The sequence below is a fragment of the Gymnoscopelus braueri genome, assembly GCF_963280865.1.
Source record: "Gymnoscopelus braueri genome assembly, chromosome: 13".
Classification (NCBI taxonomy): Eukaryota; Metazoa; Chordata; class Actinopteri; order Myctophiformes; family Myctophidae; genus Gymnoscopelus; species Gymnoscopelus braueri.
The window spans coordinates 27,846,713-27,861,858 of NC_137615.1; the positions used below are offsets into that span (position 1 = coordinate 27,846,713).

At 41.9% G+C, this 15,146-nt stretch overlaps 1 protein-coding gene across 1 annotated transcript; it reads left to right on the plus strand.

Annotated features, from left to right (window-relative positions):
- Positions 1–1,051: 1,051 nt before the first annotated feature.
- adsl (adenylosuccinate lyase) lies at positions 1,052–13,606 on the plus strand. Its single transcript, XM_080446657.1, has 12 exons — positions 1,052–1,435; positions 5,024–5,227; positions 5,602–5,646; positions 5,955–6,034; positions 6,777–6,948; positions 7,701–7,747; positions 7,901–7,991; positions 8,353–8,422; positions 8,902–9,049; positions 9,976–10,156; positions 12,590–12,766; positions 13,420–13,606. The coding sequence occupies exons 1-12, from the start codon at positions 1,289–1,291 to the stop codon at positions 13,504–13,506; spliced, it is 1,449 nt and encodes a 482-aa protein (XP_080302783.1). The 5' UTR covers positions 1,052–1,288; the 3' UTR covers positions 13,507–13,606.
- The last annotated feature ends 1,540 nt before the right edge of the window (positions 13,607–15,146 follow it).

Consider the following 15,146-nt stretch of genomic DNA (forward strand, 5'->3'; position numbering starts at 1 on the left):
GCAAACTTTAGTTACTAGTTACTTTGTAGATTTTGATTATTATTATTACAAAACAATAAACATACATTACCCACTTCAGCCCTATATACATTTCAGCCATACTTTAGTACTAACTACTACTAACTAACTACTCAAGTAAATTTTGAATAAAGGACTTTTACTTGTAACAGCTTGGTATTGATACTTTTACTTAAGTATAAAATGTTAGTACTTTTTCCACCACTGTCTGTTGCTGCCTGGGGACGATCACGTCTATAGATTTACAACTATTTACTTAGCTCTGATTCATTAGCCTTATGAATCAGAGCTACTATTACTATAAGTGAACATGCAAAATATTTCCATGCATAATCTGCATGCATGCATAATCTGCTATCCCGAGCGAGTAGAAATTACAATCGTGGCCAGTTGGAATCGATAAAAATTAGAGGGCAGTATAATTAATAACCCTTTACCAGCAGATTTATGTCATATATTGACCTTCTGCCGTATGACAGTTCAAAGCAACGCAATACCTCATGCCCAGCGTTGCCAGATTTTGTGAGAGAAATAAGCATTTGAAAATAGCCGACAGCGACGCATTGCAAGCTTGTAGATCGGCTATTTTCAAAGAGAAAAGGTGAAATATCTTGGAACATTTACACAAATCTTATATGGGAGTCTCTTGGCTGTAGCACAACATATTTTCAGATAAGGGGCCGCGAAAAAATACACATATACTTTGAGGTCCTTGACACTTGACAGACATGAAAGCAACATTAGACAGCAAGCCCAAAACAACGCAACCCACAACTACAAATATTTACAAGCAACTTTACAGAAAAATAAGCCCAAAGTCGCTTATATAGAGCGGACATGGCAACACTGCTAATGCCGTACACCGACCAGAAGAGTCGTAAATAGCTAGTGTAGGTCCATGTGAAAATCCGGACTCTCTCTTTTCCAGGTGTTTCTACCAGGTGGGCGTGGTCTTGAGGTTAGGTTTAGGCATAGTTCCTGTGAGGTTAAGGTTAGGGTTAGGCATAGTGTTTGAGAGGTAACGTTTAGGGTTAGGGTTAGATTTAGGCATAGTTTTACTGAGTTTAAGGTTAGGATTAGGGTTAGGGATAGGCACGTAACCACGCCCACCTGTGCGAAACACCAACGAAATAGGAAGTCCCGTGTGAAATCGCACGGTTACTGGACCCCATGTACTGGACAGGCTGAGCCTAGTGGTTGTGATCGACCTGTAGCAGTCAGATCAGAGCAGTGTGTGCTAGATCTTCTGTTCTCCCGACCACCATAAACCATGGAGGGATCCGATGATGAATTCATGAAGTACCGCTCCCCACTGGTGTCCAGATATGCCAGTAAGGAGATGGCCTACAACTTCAGTGACAAGAAGAAGTTCACAGCCTGGAGGAAGCTGTGGATCTATCTGGCCAAAGCTGAGAAGGTTTGACTCACTACTGTCTGCAGCAGATGCAGCCATGGATACTAATTTGATCAGTTGCAGTGGTGGAAAGTAACTAAGTACATTTACTCTAGTACTGTACTGTATTTTTTACTTTACTCGAGTATTTCCAAATTTCAGTACTTTTACTTTTACTCCACTACATCTCAGAGACAAATATTGTACTTTTTTTACTCCACTACAATTATTTGAATCATTGTTTTTATTACGAGGCGCACGTTTTGTCATGTGTTAGTCAAGACATTTAGATAAAATATGTGACCTTGAGAGGGAGCCCTGATATCAAGTTCCCTGAACTAAATATAGTTTTAAAAGAGGGAGCCCGTGAAAAATATAATCCTTGAATGCTTTCTAATAGACTACCAGAATACTCTCTTCAATCAGTGCCCTGAGAAATACCAGATCAAAGCCCACTGCCCAGGGAGGGAATTCCAGGCTGGGAATATTATTGATCAATCACAGTCATAGTAGCATCACATCATGCTCCCTTCAATTTGTACAGTCCTGGTGGTGACATACAGTACATATCAATTTAGGCAATATGGTCTACTCTGGGAGAACTTGAAATAAAGGCTATTGTTACCCCCCCTGTTGAATTCCATTATTAACAAATGTTATATATTATATTGATATCAATTTAAGGTAGTTTTGGCTGGACATTGATTTTCCACTTGTTATCATCAGATAGAAAACTAAAATTGAGAAGAATAGCAGGTTGTTATAGCTTCTATTTGACAATGCTTACTAGAATGTTCAGTAAGCATTTCAATGTTTATGTTCAGTGTCCCATATACCCAGAGTTCAGAAAAGATAACGTATTGCTCCATCACAACCCAGCCTGCAAGTCAGCTTTGGGGAAGATTGATAGATTTTAGTTTTTATCTCAAGATACAAATCGTACAGTGAAATGAATCAGGCCTAAGCTTGAGTCACACGATGGCCGTCCACAAAACTAAATTTGGACCGCCAAACAATATCAAAGTTTTTTTGTTTGTTTATGAGGTTTAGGTTGTTGACCATGTCCATGTCCACGTTTCAACTGTAGTAGCCTACATGAATTCTGTATGTTCCTCTCATACTTTGGCAAGCATAAATAGTCCTGCATTTGACCAAGTGACAAGCAATCTCCACACCCCTCACATTAAAAGAGGGCAGAAGGTTGTGGCTAATTAACATCAGACCCTTGTCACATGCATCACCTCATATGACTTGACACACACACACACACACACACACACACACACACACACACACCCACACACACACACACACACACACACACACACACACACACACACACACACACACACACACACACACACACACACACACACACACACACACACACACAGGCCTTATACTCCGTATGGATGCTACTACAGCATTGCTACTTGGCAGGACTGATATCTTTAACTTCTCATCTCCCTTTATTCATCTCACGGTCAGCACTTTAGTAATCTAATCTGCTGAGATCAGAACAAAGAGTCCCTCCGTGCACTGAAAATAACTGTTCTGGTACCTCCAGATGTTCTTCAAGGCAGGGGTCTTCAACTTTTCTCAGGCCAAGGACCCCTTAGCTGAGAGAGAGATGAAGCAGGGACCCCCACTACATACTGTATAAAATAGATAGCTTCATAGACTTGTTTGACAGCACTATCATCAGTGTTGGATTCATGTTAATATGTATTTTCAGACATTTAACCACTTAAACCCTCAATACTGACCTTTGGCTCTGTACTTGGTCTGCTCTTTTTTCCCTCTACACCAAACCTCTTTCCCGAAAATAGCTGATCTACAAGCTCACAACGCCTTGCAGCTTGTAGATCTGCTAATTTTGGCTAATATTCCCCTCAGAATAGGGATGCTAGGGCTCAATTGTTTAATGTAAAAACAAAGTTCCAATCACACAAAGATTTGGTGGCCCCCCTGTACTAACTCTGAGGACCCCCTGTTGAAGACCCCTGCTTTAGGGAGTTAGCCGAGCTACAATATCATACTGCTACCACTAGGGGAGGGTTTGTGTGTTTAAAATAGCATGAAGAGAATGTCACAGTAATAGGAAACTGACCTCCAGAGAATCCATATTTTACTTTACACACACCCTGTCTGCTCAGCTGCCTTGCTCGTACAGTATGTATGTTCCAAGTGTGGCACGTTATCGGGGTAATGCACAGCTTTGGGGGTTCATTGACCGAGCAGTGTGTTAATGTGCAAAGTTATGTACAGTTATATTACAAATATATCTAGCCATGGCCATATAAAATGTATTAGGGAATTGTGTATGCAAAAAAACACAAACAAACCATGGTTTTCATGTCAGCGTTTCTTGAGGGCATCATTTGTTTTGCACACGCCAGAGCCATCGAGATAGAGTTGCATCATCTCTGTTCACTCCATTGGGCTAATTATTTTACAGAAATCACGGATCATGTCAACGAAGAATATTCATATAATATTCAGTATTCAATGATTTATTGCCAATGCCAAAACCAACTGACAGTTGATTGTAAATTTGTTTAGGTGTGCTCAGAGACAACAACAAGAACAAGAAGAATGCGGACGTAATGCTTGCCTTCAGGCAACCAATTGTTCCAATCAGTGTATACCACTGTATGTATGTACTGTATAATTCTATTTCCAAACTTGAATCCTCATAATTGGTGTTGATGAAGCACGCATGATACATGAAGCACATGACCTGTAGTGTTTCTGACCCCTCACTGATGCAACTCTTTCTGTCTCTACAGCTCTGGCACAGGCTAGCCGATCTCCTGACCTATAACATTATAGTAGCGGTTGAAGTCAGTGGGCCTTGAACCGTGTGGCCTTGTCACACAAAGAGAAAGAGAGAGAGAGTCTGCACCAAATTCCTCAACTAACTAATTGTACAGGCCAGTCAGTCACATGAATGCACTGTCCAAATAGAGAGCACTTGAATCTTATCACAATGTGGTCGTCACGAGACTCGGATGATTGTATAAATGATGGAATGTCATCAGGTTAGGGGTGTTTTGCCTTCTGTCTATGTGGCAGTGAAGTGCGCCAGATACGTGTTGGCAAAGCAAATTATTGATTAGCATTCGTTCTCTTAAAAATATTTAGTCACATTCGTTATTTAGCCTGTGAATATTGTATTACTTTGTTGTTGTACCTTTCCTGTGTATCCTGATTCAGCTTATTTGCATTTCACTGAACTGTATGGAGTCTCCATAGAATTTGGCCACCAACAAACTTGCATGCATTTCTGTGCAAACTCCACCAACAGTTGCGACGACTGTCATTAACCACTTAAACCTATATACTTTGTTGACCGGGGTCCCCCCTGGGGTCTGTACTTAGCCCCGTACTTTTGTAGCCAATCTACAAGCTCACGATGCATCGTGAGCTTGTAGATCTGCTATTGTCACCAAATGCTCACCTATTATGACATGCCCAGAATAGGGATGCTTCAAGTGATATATAATAATGCATGATGCATTGAAAGTTAATAATTTCTATTCAAATAGATACATTTCAATGAAAAAAGGCTATATTCACTTTAGCCTTTCCTCGTCTTCCTACTCTCCCCAGGCTCTGGGTCTGCCCATCAGCGATGATCAGATAGTGGAGATGGAGAGCCATGCAGAAGACATTGACTTTGCCATGGCGGCCGAGGAGGAACGGAAGCTGAGGCATGACGTCATGGCCCACGTGCACACCTTCGCTCACTGCTGCCCCACTGCAGCGCCCATCATCCACCTGGGAGCCACCTCCTGCTACGTTGGAGACAACACTGTAATGATGATTAATTATGTGCATTCTAGAGTAGGGTTTATTACTAATATTATTATCGATGATATATTTAACGCTATTTTTGATTCTGGTATGGTCCTTTACTTTCATATCCTCATCTTGATTTTGCTTATTATTTTGCTTAAACCCTCTATACTTAGGAAACTTGACTGGAGTCTGCTTTGTACTTTTGTTCCCTCCACAATTTTATTTTTACCGGGAAAAAGCCAATCTACAAGCTCACAACGTCTCATATTGAGAGCTTGTAGATCGGCTATTTCGGCTACTCACCCTGACTAGGGATGCGAGGGTTCAAGTGATTAACTTTTCATGTATTGTCATATACAGTTCTAAATGTCTTTACAATTTTTCTTCAGGATCTGATTATGCTGCGTGACGGATTTGACATTCTGTTGCCTAAGGTGAGGCTCAGCTGGCTCAACACACACACACACACACTCACTGGAAATTGAAACATTATAGCCTTTTTTTTTTGCTTCCTCCCAGCCAACAGTCCTCAGCTGTTCTCTGGCTACAGAGTGGATATAATTAAGTGAAATCTATTTAGAAAGGTTTTTACAAATCTGATGTCTAGCATACCTGCATGCAAGCAGCATCAGAGCAGATTCCTGGGGCTGAAGAATATAAATAGCCAACAGATCCCTTGTGATGGTATTATTTTAGCTCTGTCCTATAATAATACTATAATGATGCTTTCTTATTCCCATAGCTGGCCAGAGTGATTGATAGACTGGCAAACTTTGCAGAGAAATATGCAGATCTCCCGACCCTTGGATTCACACACTACCAGTGAGTTTGAACATACAATTTACAATGTAGGCATTTAGCAGACACTCTTATCCAGAGGGACTTACAAGTGCACGGTTGTTGTAAATGGCATGAACCCTATATAACAAACAACGTCATCAATCACACTTTTATCTTTTGTGGTCAAGCAAACGGTATATGTCTAAATAACATAACATGCAGTGTTTGAATAAGTAACCCAACATTCTATACATCTGGATAGTATAACTACGGTCTATAAATAAATAAATAGGCGACAGAAGTGATACAATGAATAAGGAGTACTACAGTGGTGAGGTAGAGTCTGAAAAGGTGAGTTTTCAGACTGCGGCGGAAAGTAAGGAGTGAGTCTGCAGGGGTAGGTAATTCCCCAGCTAGGGAGCCAGGAGGGAGAAGAGTCTAGCATTGCCCAGCATTGGCCAGCTTTGGCCAACATAGTAGCATTTGCTTTAATACTCAGTCAGTGAGTTTCCTGATAATTCATTTAACATGCAGTATGACTTGCTGCCCTTCTCACGTGCAGGTAATCCTTTCATCTCAGCTCTGTCTCCTTTGGTCTGTCTAGCTTTACTCCTCATCTTGTGCTTCAGTTCTATTCTTCCTCTCCTCTTCCTTAAGTCTGATTTATGCTGTGACACGCAACCAAAATAGTGAGTTTGTAGATCAGCTATATTGGGGGAAGACACAAGGGGGCAACCAAGTAGAAATCAGGTATTGCAGTACTTCCCTCTTTCTCTCCCGCCAGGCCAGCTCAGTTGACCACTGTGGGGAAGCGAGCCTGCCTTTGGCTACAGGACCTGGCCATGGACATGAGGAACCTTCAAAGGGCCCGCGATGACCTGCGTTTCCGGGGGGTCAAGGGGACCACTGGCACACAAGCCAGCTTCCTGCAGCTCTTCCAGGGGGACCACGACAAGGTGAGCACTCAAGACTACAGGGAAGATGATGATAATGATGAACATTTGTAGGCATTCTGTTTAGATGTTATGTTCATTTAGTCAGTAGACTGAGTAGAGAGAAAGGAAATTGAGGTCAGACAAGGGGAAAGATGTCACACAGGTTTCCGGCCACAATCAACGCACATAAATGTGTGGTTGATGCAATATCCTGTCAACAACCTGCCCTGACACGTTTGTGTTATTTAGATAGAGAGACCAGCCAGGCAACACTGGTTTGCAGCCGTTATTCAAAATGTGCAGTAATTTTGTGCCAACGATCCTTTTGTTACTGTAGGTGTCATACAGTATGTCAGGCATCTTCAACGTTTTTCAGGCCGAGGACCCCTTAGCTGAGAGAGAGATGCAGGGACCACCACATATTGTATAAAACCCCAAGATTAAACCTTTTCATATAGCTTCATAGACTTGTTTGACAACACTATCATTGTGTAGTGTTGTTGGATTCATGTTAATGTGTATTTTCAGACAGTTAACCCCCCCCCCCCCCCCCGAGTTAACCCCCCCCGAGCTTGTAGATCTGCTATTTTCGGCTAATGTTCCCCTCAGAATAGGGATGCTAGGGTTCAGGTGATTGTAATGGTGATGTAAAAAAGAATCCTATCACACAAAGATTTGGTGGCCCCCCTATAGTAACTCTGAGGACCCCCTGTTGAAGAACCCTGCAGTATGTACATCCTCTCATCCTGACTTTCCATCAATGTTCTGTTCAGGTTGAAGAACTTGACAGATTGGTGACAGAGATGGCCGGCTTCAAAAAGTGAGTTTTCACAAAGAGAAGAGAGATCTTACAATCCATTGATTTATTTCAGTTTAAAAGAAAAAATTCAAAAACAACAGATAATACAATAGTTACTGTGACATGAGACACACATGCACATAAAACTAATGATTCTGATCCGGTCCGTCTCAGATCGTACCTGGTGACAGGACAGACGTACAGTCGCAAGGTGGACGTTGATTCTCTGTCCCCTCTGGCCAGCATGGGAGCTACTGTCCATAAGGTGAGCTACAGAACCTGGACATCAGTGGGCAAACACTGCAACCTAGTGGTCATTTAGCGAATGGCAATGGCAAAAAATATAATGAAAAATAATAACAACAATAATAATAATGATAAAATGAATATACTGTATATATGTAAGTTATGTTTGATAAACTTGTTTTGGACTTTAATATTTAGATTGGATGATACGCTACATTTGTGTGTAATGTATATGTGTATATCTCGGTTATATATTGTCTAACTGAGATCATCTGTATTTAGTGAACACTGAACAGCAACTGAACATTACTGGTTTTGTGGATTGAATTGTTTCATTGCGTCTCTTAACTTATTCTCTTTCATCTCTTTCTCTGCCTTAGATCTGTACTGACATCCGCTTGCTGGCCAACTTGAAAGAGATTGAGGAGCCCTTTGAGAAAGAGCAGATTGGTATGTTCATCATTCACTCTTCTCCTCTCACACATAGTCTGAGCAAATGGTCTCCTCACATTCAATTTCCTTGGAAAATCTGTCTAGACTTATTGATAATGATGGCCAAGGGTTTGAACGTTCAGATTTCGTATGAAATAAAGAAGTAAACTACCAAGTTTATTGGTGTGGAGTACCTTCGCAAAAGTGTGCATATCTTCGTATGATGATCAAGGCAGTGGTGTGGTCTAGGTATACGATAATCATTCCCTGCACGAAATGCTAGTGGTCGTGGGTATACGCTAGCGCGTTTTCAATGGATGAAATGGTTAGTAGACTGTATACGCTTTTTTCCCTAAAAGTCTGGAGGGTCTACAGTGTAACACGGTAGAACACACCACTGGATCAAGGGAATTTAATTGTACCTTCCTCAAAGGGAGCAGCTCCTTCCCGAAGCTAGACAGTGTGCTGTTAAAATGAATCATCATTATTTGCTACAGGATCCAGTGCCATGCCCTACAAGAGGAACCCTATGCGTGCAGAACGCTGCTGTAGTTTGGCCCGCCACCTGGTGGCACTGTTGGCTAACCCATTGCAGACGGCCTCAGTCCAGTGGCTGGAGAGAACACTGGATGACAGCGCCAACAGGTCACTACACACACACATTTTTTTTTATGATTTATGCATTATTTATAGACATAATCTGGCATCTATTTAGCAAACTGAGGAATGGTGTATTATGATTATTACTAGGATACATACACCAAGTGTCCACTCACTTCTATGTGCCAGAAACCTAATCCTATCCTCCCAGAGAAATGGCAGGTTGAAGTTTTCTGACTCAGTGAGCTTATGGTCAGAGTTTAATTTTGAGAGTTTGAGTTTTGTCTCTCTGAGTCATGCTCAGTCAATAGTATTTTCTTCCTAACTGTTGTTGATTCAGCATCAGCTGAATCAGCTGAACCGCTAGGGTTGGTATTTTTGTTTTTGTTTCTCTGTGCACAATACCAACAGAAATGTATTCAGTTTCAAAAATTAAAACATGTAAAAGACACTTCTGATTTGGGGAAAAAATATTTGATAGAACAAGCTTATCAAATCAGGATAATTTGCCTACTCTGAACCAAAATGGAACTGGCTGACAAACCCCAAGCCGAGTAACTGCACTACATTCCCACATTTGACAGAATCAGGCATTGAGACTTGGCTTATCAGTTGATGCTTTACCTTTTACCTGTATGACTCATTTATTAATGTGTTATACTGCTTTTATGTTATTGCTGGGCCTTGTCTTGCATGGTTGCCTCTTCTGTCGGTGTGTGAATGTGTTTGTGAATGGGTGAATGACTGTAATTCACATCGTTTTTGGATAAAGTTGCTACAGTATATAAATGCACCATTTACCATGTTTTACCATTTATAGTACGGTATATGTCCCTGAAAGTTCGCTGCCTCATTCAATTCAATGCACTTAAATGCATTTAAATTCACTTAAATTCTATTCTATTCAGTTCCTACTTTTCCTTTCAGTACAAATCTCATGTTGGATCCTCTGTCTTTCCTTCCACCAATAGGAGGATTTCCCTGCCTGAGTCCTTCCTGACAGCGGACATCATCCTCAGCACGCTGCAGAACATCACAGAGGGCTTGGTGGTCTATCCCAAGGTGATCGAGAGACACATCCGCCATGAGCTGCCCTTCATGGCCACTGAGAACATCATCATGGCCATGGTGAAGGCTGGAGGAAACCGACAGGTAAACTCGCTAGGACAGGGGTCTTCAAAGTTTTTCAGGTCAAGGACCCCTTAGCGGAGAGAGAGAGATATAAGTAGAGACAAAACAGCAATTTTGTTGCATTTTAAACATTTCATAATATGTTGGGTTCATGGGTATTTTGAGACATTAAAATGTTTTTGTGGGAAAAAAAAATCACACCCTGTGTGAAGTGGGCGGTGTCTTGCTAGCTAATCACAATACTGAATGGAGTCAACCAATCATGTACAAAAAATAAATACATTTATTGAAACACTCTTTATGATGGAAGAAACCATAACTTTAAAAAAACAAATTTATGTTTTTTTTAAAGTTATGGTTTCTTATATAGGGCTATGCACATGTGTCATGTGACACTGGCCAATCACAGTCCTGAATAGACTGTGATTGGCCAATCACGGTGCAGGGTTAGGCGGGGTACATTTTTGGCCAATCACAGCGCAGGATTTGTTGTACAAATATCCAAACCTCACTTATAGGGGCGGTTTCACCGACCAAAAAAGTTCCTAGTACAAATATTTGAGTTACAGTTGTAACTCTGAGGACCCACTAGGGGTCCCGGACCAGCTGTTGGAAGACCCTTGCTCTAGGACAAGAGCCCTGCCCAGACAGGACAATGTCTGTGGCGTACTTTTTCACATTTAATGCCAACGTTTTCAGTGCATGCTCCACACGGGATAAACCTGTTACCTTATAATACCTCAAAATGAATTATTTACAGCACTGCTATTTTCAGGCGACAACTTCCACTACACAACCCACGGTCAGGCTGGCTGCTGCTACGACTCGTTTGATTTGATAAACCATGCATTGCTAAGGTGCCGAAAAGTAACCACTGGAGCACACGCGAGGAGACCTGACCCTCATTTTTGTTCGGGGTTAGCTGCGCTTCAGTACATTTGAACAGTCAATGCACAACTATAAGATTTGTGAGGATATTTGTGAGGTAGTTTGCAAGTACGAACTGTTCGATTGACATGCTTTGTAGAAGTCTGCTGAAAAACTGGTTATTTTCCAAATAACTATGACTCCTGCAGGGACTTGCACTACATAATAATCACAGATATACGTTGATCTGCACGATACCAAAATCGTAGAAGTTAGGGAGGTGAAAATGACGTTACCAGTCTGATTAGAGCTTAGGTCTAGTTTGTTGTGACTATACTGTATAAGCCTAAGCCTAAATGCTGGATCAAGGCTTAAGGTCCTTACGCACCGGGGGCGATTTTTTTCATGCGAATAATACGTTTTTAAAAAAAAACCTTATAAAGTCAATGCAAGCTTGAACGGAGCGAAAAAGCGTCTTTTATTTATTCGGAACGAGTCCGAATTTTGCGTATATTCGCATAATCGCCGGTGTGTAATGACCTTAAGGATGACCAAATTGTAAAATCGTTTTAGTCCAATAGAAAAGACTGCAGGCTGTTTGAATGGTCTTATCCACATTCCTTTGTTTACTCCTGACATGGGTGTAGAACTTTTTTTTTCCTTACTGCAGTTGCCTTTAAGTGTGCTGTTCTAAACAGCAGCACAGCAAGCTAGCAAATGTAAATGCAATTTCAGTCAGACAACTCACGAATAAATATTTATAAGATGTAAATACAAGTGTGAATATTATATTTGATCTTGGCGTTCAGGTTCTGCTATACATTACTCCCTGCTCAGCACAATAGAAGACAAACATTTATAAGAGCAGGGAGATATATATGTCACAGTATGATTGGAAAACCAGGCAGATTGAAAAAGGTTGTACTCGGTTTCACCGACGGAGGCGCGTCGCCTGAAGGTGACTTGAGCCACGAGAGGCACCGCCGCTCGAGCGAGTCGCAGTGCCGAGCGTTGTGAAGTCGCCTTCAGGCGACTCAGCGCCGTCCGTGTTATGTACCGATAGGGATAGAATTGTAAATCATCGCCCCCCCCCCCCCCCCCCCCCCCAGTCTCGGTACCTCCGAGACGTCATTTCTTTTTTTGACGGGGTGGCCCTCTGACTGTTTTTTCAATCATACTGTAACATATACATCTATAACAACCCTCCCAGGGGAAAACGGAACCATTTGGGAAAGCAGAACCTACTGGTGGTGCTGGGGTGGTGGTGGGAGCAAACCAAGCGTTCAGAGGCACTGACAGCAAGAGGAAGTACAATGACCGAGTTGAGTTTAAGTAGCGCATGCGTGTTAACCTCTCGATCTGTCTGAATTAGCTTGCAGGCTACGCATCATATACTGTAACTGGCTCTCTCCAGCATCGCCATGTATAGCCTTGACATAAGTTTTATACTTAGTTGCGACTCGGCAGTGTCATCTACAAGCTCGCAACGTCATAATGCGATGCGTTGTGAGCTTGTAGATTGGCTATTTTCATGCGCTGACTGACGCTTTCTCCACACATTTCTCTCTCTCTCTCGCTCTCTCTCAGGATTGTCATGAGAAGATCAGGGTGCTGTCTCAGGAGGCAGCAGCTGTGGTTAAACAGGAAGGAGGGGATAATGACCTACTGGCCAGGGTCCAAGCGGACCCCTACTTCACCCCCATCCTGGGACAGCTGGATACCGTTCTGGACCCCAAAACCTTTGTGGGCCGTGCCCCCCAGCAGGTATACCATAGAACATACACACTACACGTCATGTCCTCATGGTGGGAGTCAGGGTCGTAACCAGGCCAGAGCAGGGTGGCGGCAACATTATGTTGTGGGGATGTTTCTCTTCAACCTAATTCGTGTCCCTCTGCTAGACAGCTGGCCAGGTCATTCACCTTCCATCACAATAACGATCCTAACATACCGCCAAAAGAACAACACAGTGGCTTAAGGATAGGAAGGTGAATGTCCTTGAGTTGCCGATACTTTGTACTGTACTTGAAGAGAGCAGTCCATCGCCACTCACCACGGAATTTGACTGAACTGGGAACAATTCTTCAAGGAAGAATGGGCAAATATTTCCCAATCCCAAATATGCAAAGCTAGAGACATATCCAAGATAGATGGCTGTAATTATAGCAAAAGGTGTCTCTACAAAGTATTAAATCACTGATGACTTTTATCTCATTAGTTTGATGTTTAATGTTTGAAAAAAGCTGGGAAAAGTTTTGATTTCAGGCTGAACGACAAAGATAGCTATTAACTATTTCAAAGGGTTATGATGATTTTCAGGTACTGTATATTACTGCTTCTACTACTACTGCTACTACTACTGTACTTCTGGTCTGGTTCCCCCCTCTCCATCCCTAATGCCTACTCTCCACCTCCAGGTGTCCAGATTCCTGTCTGAGGAAGTGCGCCCCCTGCTGGAACCCTACAAGGCTAAGATGGATGTCAAGATTGTGCTGGAGCTCTAAAACATTCATTCACACAAGCTAAGAGACTTCACCCTGGTGTGTGGCCATGGTGAATGCTGCACTGTACCTCAATAAAGAACAATTGCTGTCATGAATTTGAGTTTACTATCTATGTCTGTATTTTTGTATCTGCAGGAATTTGAACATGAATGCCAAAATAAGCGTAATGCTTAAATTGTCTCAAACAAAAACAAAAATGGAGTAAATAAGTCATGAAAAATATAATTCTCAAGGCGCTCGGGTGGTGCAGTGGTAAAGTCCCTGCCCACTACCACCAAGGTTGTGGGTTTGAATCCACCGTGGTGCATCGGGCAATGTCTGGCGTCTATGCGAACACAATTGGCCTGTGTTCGGGGGAAGGAAGCTGAGCAGGGAGTGTGATATTTGTCATAGCATGTATTCCTACGGGCTGGGGTGGCACCTGTCAGCAGGGAGTGTTGGGCGGGAGGAGTAGGACGAAGGCCCTACGTTCTCCCGGTGGGGGCTCCTCACTAGCAGGTGAGTCAGTAGGGTACAACATAGAAATGTGTGTGGGGAGGAATGAATTGGCATAACGACTAAATTGGGGAGAACAAGGGGGTAAAAAAAATACTTTTCTATGCTAATTAATAATGCCAATCTCAATGTCTCTCTTGTTTAGCCCTGTGCAAAGGTCATTATGGCTCTGGCAGTTTTTATGACATGACAGATATGTCATTGTATAAAACTGATAATGAAAGGTGTAAATGAATCATTAAACCATAATTTATGGCTTTGCATTTATGATTAATCCAACCGTCATCTGTGGACACAGCAAAGAAAGAGTGAGCCAGACTGATACTTCAATTTGAATTATATCGTCCTGTCAGGGACCAAGTTGGTCGGCAAGAGAGACACCAGGAGACTTTAAAATGTCTTATTTTCCCATGAAAATATGACGGACGTTAATTCTAGGCCCAAAACAAATGATTGACCTAACCAAAATTAGACACGAAGGGAACATAAATAGTGGGTTATCAGTCCACTCTTGGCACAAAGGGGAATAGACGAAGAATTGAAACATTTAAACAGACTGCAAATAACGGAATTACAATGAAAGTGAAACATAAAAATAAATGTCTTCAAAAATAATTATAATCCCCATATGCACAGGGGACATGGTGCAGTCCAGTACTCAATCAGCTCCTTAAAACCACATGTGAAGCACTTGGTCTATTCTTTGGCCAGCCATCTAAACTCCAGCACTCATCCAAACTGATAACTCAACAAAACCCAAATACACTTAAATACAAATTAAATGACTCCTGATTAAACAACTTGACCCTAACAAAAGATAACTTAATGGAGGTACCCTCTAGTCAGTACCTTTCACATCAAACTTGCAATAAACAGTATGTCATTTAACAGGTTGTGTGTAGTCCTTTATGTTAATAGTATGTAGTACTAAAAATAAATATAAATTTAATTAATAAACCAAAAAAGGCAATTGTCCACCATGTTTTACCGATTTTGTGTGGCTGCTGGTGTGGCCATCACATGTGTCCATCACAAGTCCCTTTTTCTAAATGGGGATTCACATCTAAAATCATATTGCGAGACAGAGTTTAGATTGTTATTGTTGTAGTTGAGTGTAACGGTAAACACAATGGTACGTGTAGCGG

What these genes read in the sequence shown, in the direction of transcription:
- adsl (XM_080446657.1), top strand. Translation starts at nt 1,289, where the DNA reads ATGGAGGGATCCGATGATGAATTCATGAAGTACCGCTCCCCACTGGTG. An exon ending in ATCTGGCCAAAGCTGAGAAG is followed by an intron (nt 1,436 to 5,023) that starts GTTTGACTCACT and finishes TACTCTCCCCAG; the next exon opens with GCTCTGGGTCTGCCCATCAG. An exon ending in TGGGCCGTGCCCCCCAGCAG is followed by an intron (nt 12,767 to 13,419) that starts GTATACCATAGA and finishes CTCCACCTCCAG; the next exon opens with GTGTCCAGATTCCTGTCTGA.